The 5,763-nt window shown below is 42.5% G+C and overlaps 1 protein-coding gene across 1 annotated transcript in view; it reads left to right on the forward strand.

The window, feature by feature from the left end:
- LOC118430946 (adhesion G protein-coupled receptor B1-like) overlaps positions 1-5,182 on the forward strand; it is a 9,572-nt gene extending 4,390 nt beyond the window's left edge. The window contains exons 4-11 of the mRNA XM_035841974.1: positions 2,260-2,448; positions 2,701-2,841; positions 2,995-3,171; positions 3,357-3,536; positions 3,960-4,151; positions 4,277-4,372; positions 4,723-4,817; positions 4,988-5,182. Coding sequence (XP_035697867.1) covers positions 2,260-2,448; positions 2,701-2,841; positions 2,995-3,171; positions 3,357-3,536; positions 3,960-4,151; positions 4,277-4,372; positions 4,723-4,817; positions 4,988-5,182 — 1,265 coding nt within the window. The remainder of the gene's footprint in view (positions 1-2,259; positions 2,449-2,700; positions 2,842-2,994; positions 3,172-3,356; positions 3,537-3,959; positions 4,152-4,276; positions 4,373-4,722; positions 4,818-4,987) is intronic.
- The last annotated feature ends 581 nt before the right edge of the window (positions 5,183-5,763 follow it).

Genomic DNA, 5,763 nt, shown 5'->3' on the forward strand with positions numbered 1-5,763 from the left:
AAACGTCCTTGAACCCCTTTTTTTTTGGGGGGGGGGGGCGAAATCCCTAAAGGCAGCCGATTCACCGGGGCGAGATCACTAGCCGGGGAGGGCGAGATCGCTAGTGATTTCGCCCCGGGGGGGCGAGATCGCTAGTGATTTCGCCCCCGGGGGGGCGAGATCACGGGGGGGCGAAAACGCTGTCACACCGGCACTGCGGTGGCAGGCCATCACGTGTGGCAGTAAGCAGTTAGTGTTGTTAACCTTGAGATAGAATACTCCACCATGCAGATTCCTTTGTAGCGCGCGAAATATGGACCATTGTTTTGAGTATTGCCTATTCACAGGCAATTTGGTATGGACCGTATCTGTACTTAAATTTTCTGTAATGGTACCCACCGCTGATCTGCACTTAATGTTATTGTACCTTATAATCTGCATGCGACATGAAACAGCCAGAGGAAATCTTTATTATAGGATATAACGTTAAAATTTACCCATCAAGTCATAACCTCTTGTTTGCATCATTCATGTGATTCACACTTCAGGTACTATACATGGAGAACAAAGCCGAGGTGACAGGTCTTATTCCTGGTTTTCCTTATTTACTGGCGTTACGAGCTGTTGCCATCGGTTCTACTATTGAACGAAGGAGTGATGAGGCAATAGTGGTCGGTTTCACAGGTAGGTATTCCTCTTTGAAACGTATAATCTCCTATGAAAACTTTTATTCAAAGCTACAATTCAGCTTTGTTTTTCAAAAAGTACTTTTAGTATGCAAGCGTGTTTATGTGTATTTCAGTTGCACATGTAAGATTGTATAGTTCACTGGTGTAACACACAATGGACCATTGCACAATAGATTACTTGATGACACAAGGCAATGTATTTTATTTTACAGAGCCAGCATCACCTACAAACATTCATATTGACTACAACATCAATGGCACATTCATCCTTAGTTGGCAACCACGTTACTCCGGGCTGGTTGATTTTTATGACGTAATTATACGGCAGCCAATCAAGGGACAGGAGGGAGTACTGAAGAAACGTACGGATGGAGAGTCTGCTGATTTGCATGGCCTCCGTTACGACACTACTTATGAAGTCATGGTTTCTGCTGTGGCCAACGGCGCGAGAAGTAAAGGCACGATTTGGACAATAAGAACAGGTAGGAGATACTGGAACTCGTTTGTGCTACACAGTATAGTGGAAGTAGCCATTGTGTCTATGTTCTGTGTTGCCTTGATAATTTCAAAGTGTTGGTTTAGTGTAGACAAGGAGCTAGGAGGCCCAAATTTACACCAATTTCCTCTTACGTCACAAGCTATCTGCCACCAAAAAAAAGGCCATAGCACGTCCAGGTCAAACGATATAAAAAAAGTCCTACTGCAGTACCAATATCAGGGGGTCCAAAATCGACCTTGACTTTTGTTTTCTCAACACCTACATGTACCTACATGTACATACCGAATACCATCGTAATCCATCCAGAAGTTATGGAGTTATACATGCTGGTGGAAAAAATCCGGAAACACAGACACACAGACATACACAACCAACAACTATATCTCCATTTTTAATGGAGATATTAATTGCGGACTACATGCAAAATACATGTGTATTGCTGTCATCCTTTTGTACAGGTGCACCTGCCACCTGGGCCGCCTGGCGCCCTACATCCTCCTGTAGCACCACCTGCGGCACAGGGACACAGGTGTTCAGTCGGGAGTGCCGATCACTCAACGGCAGTCTGTCTCCGTTCTGTGATCCGGACCAGCCAACCGTCACACAGACCATGTCCAGAGCTTGTGATGAGCTCCAGGCTTGCCCAGGTCAGTTATACATCATAACTTTGACTTTATTCGAATTAGAACAGGGACAATACAATGTGGACACTAGGCACCTAACAAACTGATATTGTGACCACAGAAATACATATGTTTTATATATACAGTACAAAAATGAACAAGCGTAAATACCATCAAATGATAATGACAGGAAGCAAGTTTAATATAAATAAAATATTAGGCAAACGTTAACGCTTATGGTGAAAGTAATGAGCAGTAAACTTTGAAATTGGAACACAGGGGGGGGGGGTCAGATGTTTTGAGACGTCTTACGACCTCCTGTAGAGGTTGGTTTCTTCCACTAGACGTTCGAAAATTGGAGGCATTAATTACCCATCACTAACTGCCAAGATACAGTTAATACATACAGAAGTTGGCATGTGCTGTTCATAGTTTATTGGCATTAAAGTACATCTTTACGCACGTACAGTTCATGGATTCTGGTCCGCATGGGGAAACTTCGCCCCCTGTTCTGTGTCATGTGACGGGGGAGTGACGTCACGCGAACGGATCTGCAACCCTCCAAGGTTGGGTGGTTCGTTGTGTCCTGGAACCAAGAACGGATCCCAGACGGAAGTACAACACAAAAACTGCAGCATGCATCCATGTCCCGTTCCAGGTATCGTCCTGTGTGCGAACATGTGTTCTTGTGTAGTTGGTTGTGTATTTTGTTCCAGTTTTAGTTTAATGTTAAGAAATCTATGAATTGACAAAAACGATACGATGGTGTTTCATTTCAGTCAGAAGGTAACTTTCAGGAAAGGATGACCTAAAATATTTCGGTTAGATTTTTACTGCTTTAACTGTCTCACCTTTCTAACATATGCAAGCCCAACGTAACAGCTATTCACTTTTACTTGTCTTTATTTAGTGACAACAGCGTGGTCTGACTGGTCGCCTTGCAGCGTAACGTGCGGCGGAGGGATACAGTCACGAACTCTTCTATGTGACGGGGTTATTTGTCCTGGGGAGACCAACGTTACTAGGAATTGTAGCACAGAGCTATGCGAAGGTAGGTCTGCATAGATATTTCTTAGGTTTGGTTTTTAAGTGTTAAAGGTGTAAAAATTTAGTATTTGTGAAAGTCTTGTTTTTTTTATACCATGGTAATGACAGATGCATTTACAATTTCTTCGCTTAAATTATAACTCTATTTGGATTGAAGGTACGTGGGCAGACTGGTCAGAATATAGCCCATGTTCTGCAACATGTGGGGAGGGGATCCGTATCAGGAGCAGGAACTGCACCATTCCTGAATATGGCGGGAAGCCTTGTCCGGGCAACATCACCGACGATGGACGACAATTGGAAGAAGCAACCTGCAATCTGAGCCTTTGTCCAAGTAGGTCTTTGTTGAATATTTACATGTCTGTTTTATGTTGGAATGGAAAAAAAAACTTGAAGGCAACAAATTCTTCTCACCTGTTTTGTACTGTTCTTGTGACAGACACTATACTGGATTTACAAGCTTTAGTACATACTTTTAAATGCATACATGTAATACATACAGTTGGTTTTCCTCGGCAGATCCTAACGGAACATGGGTCACATGGACCGGCGAATGTTCCGTCACCTGCGGCAATGGAACGAAAACGGTTCGACACAGATGTGCAAAAATCAACCCGGATAATCCGTTTGAAGGAGACCTGTTCTGTCCTGGAGAAAAACCGGACGAGGAGATGACTTGTCAAACCCACCCATGTTCAGGTATGACTACACTGAAGACGAAAACGTGAATACAATGTATAATGTAATGATACTGGGTACAAAGGGAGAGATAGAGCGATTGAGAGAGAGAGAGAAAGGGTAAGAGAGAACAGTGGTAAAAAAGAGCAAATTAAATGCACTTGGATGTACTCATAATCAGTATTGCTGTTTAAAAGTTTCCAATGAAAGTGTTCCGAAGAAAATGTACTATTAAGTTGATGTCAGAATGATAGGTTGTTACAACAGGTATACATACTATTGTTGTTTTCGGAAAGTCTATTGAAATGAAAAAGAAATTATACCTTGTAACCATGTGTTAATGGCCGCCCTTCTTTCTTATACATGTAATGATATTGACTGACAAAACCAACCAATCAATCAACCGAATACGTATCCTCGATGTGTTCCTGTACCTATATGTAGTAAATGGTAATTGGGGTCCTTGGACGAATTTTACCGAATGCTCTGCGAAATGTGGCGATGGACTACGAACAAGGACGAGGTTCTGCGACAACCCGGCACCAGAATACTCGGGTTTTCCCTGCGAGGGCGACGTCGACAAAACCGATCTACAGACCGAAGTAGAGAGGTGTAGGAAACGAAACTGCATACAAGGTATTGATATTGTTTCATCGTTATCTTCATTCATCCGTTTTCAAAGTCAATGGAACATAAATTTCTTTGTTATTGCTTTTGTATTTCCCTGTCATACTCCACTTTAATCTTCTGTTGTATGAAAGGCTGTCGACGCTTGAGAGGTGGACATACGGTTGAGTGGCCAGAGACCGACCGCGGCAAAACAGCAACAGTAGCGTGCCCCACCAGACTGACTGAAGGTAGGTTTAATAAACATGGCGCTTGTCCATAGACAGTTGGTGCTTTGGTTACATAATTTTGCTAGGACATCTTTGCATTGTATAGATAGAGTTCCACAATGTCAAAAGTTCATTGTATCACGTCAAGGAATATTAGACATCCAGATAATAAGATACGCGAAAAAGCAGTTACTCAAACAATTGGATATGATTTTGGAAGACGTTTCAGACGTTTCAGACAACATCCGTTGACTTTCGCCAGTGACACCGGAGAAAGAAACTAGTGTCACTTCATCAAAAATGATGTTGTATAGGCCATGGCGCTGCTTCATATTGAAATTGTACAATAATGGGATTTACTCCCCTCTTAGGAACTGCAACAAGGCACTGTAACCGCAGAGGACGCTGGGAAGAACAGGATTTCTCGGACTGTGTATCGGATGAGGTCATAAACTTGCAGCGGAAGGTAACCAGAAAGGCTAATCAAATTATGAAACTCTGAATTAATTTCTGTTATCTTGTCCTCTGCCAACACGTTTTGTCCGGGAAAGTACAAACCACACCGTCCTTGGTGCTGACTGTACTATCCAATTCATAGCACTAACCACTGTCCTTGGTAATGACATTTGTTTTCAGCTTGATGACGTCAGAACCATACAAGCAGCAACCGACTTTGTTGAGAAACTGGAGACTGTCAGTGAAAGCATCAGATTTCAAAAGGACATCCTCTTCATCCTCAACATGGTAAATGATATAACTGATGACAGTTCTCTGGGGGAAGGCGACGGGACGATCAGAGCTAAGGATAGCTTCATACAGGTTAGTGTTTAAGATACAGAGATACATTTATGTGGTTGTTTCGTCGATGGCTCTTTGACCTAGCCTGGGATCCAGCCGTGTTGTGCTTTGGTCGTTCCCCTAAGGTACGACCAACGCATGCGCGAGTTATTCGCGTTTATAGCTAAGCACCGATAACAGTAACCAATAATGTAGATTTTTCAAAAGTGTCCGAAATAGGCAAACTATGGTATCATTGGAAAGGTCTCTTTGTGGGGAGTTGAACACTGCAATCTGTTTTTTTAATAGCTCTTGTTGTTGGCGAGTTATTCGCGTGTATAGCTAAGCACCGATAACAGTAACCAAAAATGTGGATTTTTCAAAAGTGTCCGAAATAGGCAAACTATGGTATCATTGGAAAGGTCTCTTTGTGGGGAGTTGAACACCGCAATCCGTTTTTTAATAGCTCTTGTTGTTGGCGAGTTATTGGCGTTTATAGCTAAGCACCGATTACAGTAACCAAAAATGTGGATTTTTCAAAAGTGTCCGAAATAGGCAAACTATGGTTTCATTGGAAAGGTCTCTTTGTGGGGAGTTGAACACCGCAATCCGTTTTTTTGATAATCAAGTTTATT

Source organism: Branchiostoma floridae, chromosome 14 (genome assembly GCF_000003815.2).
Source record: "Branchiostoma floridae strain S238N-H82 chromosome 14, Bfl_VNyyK, whole genome shotgun sequence".
NCBI classification, from domain to species: Eukaryota; Metazoa; Chordata; class Leptocardii; order Amphioxiformes; family Branchiostomatidae; genus Branchiostoma; species Branchiostoma floridae.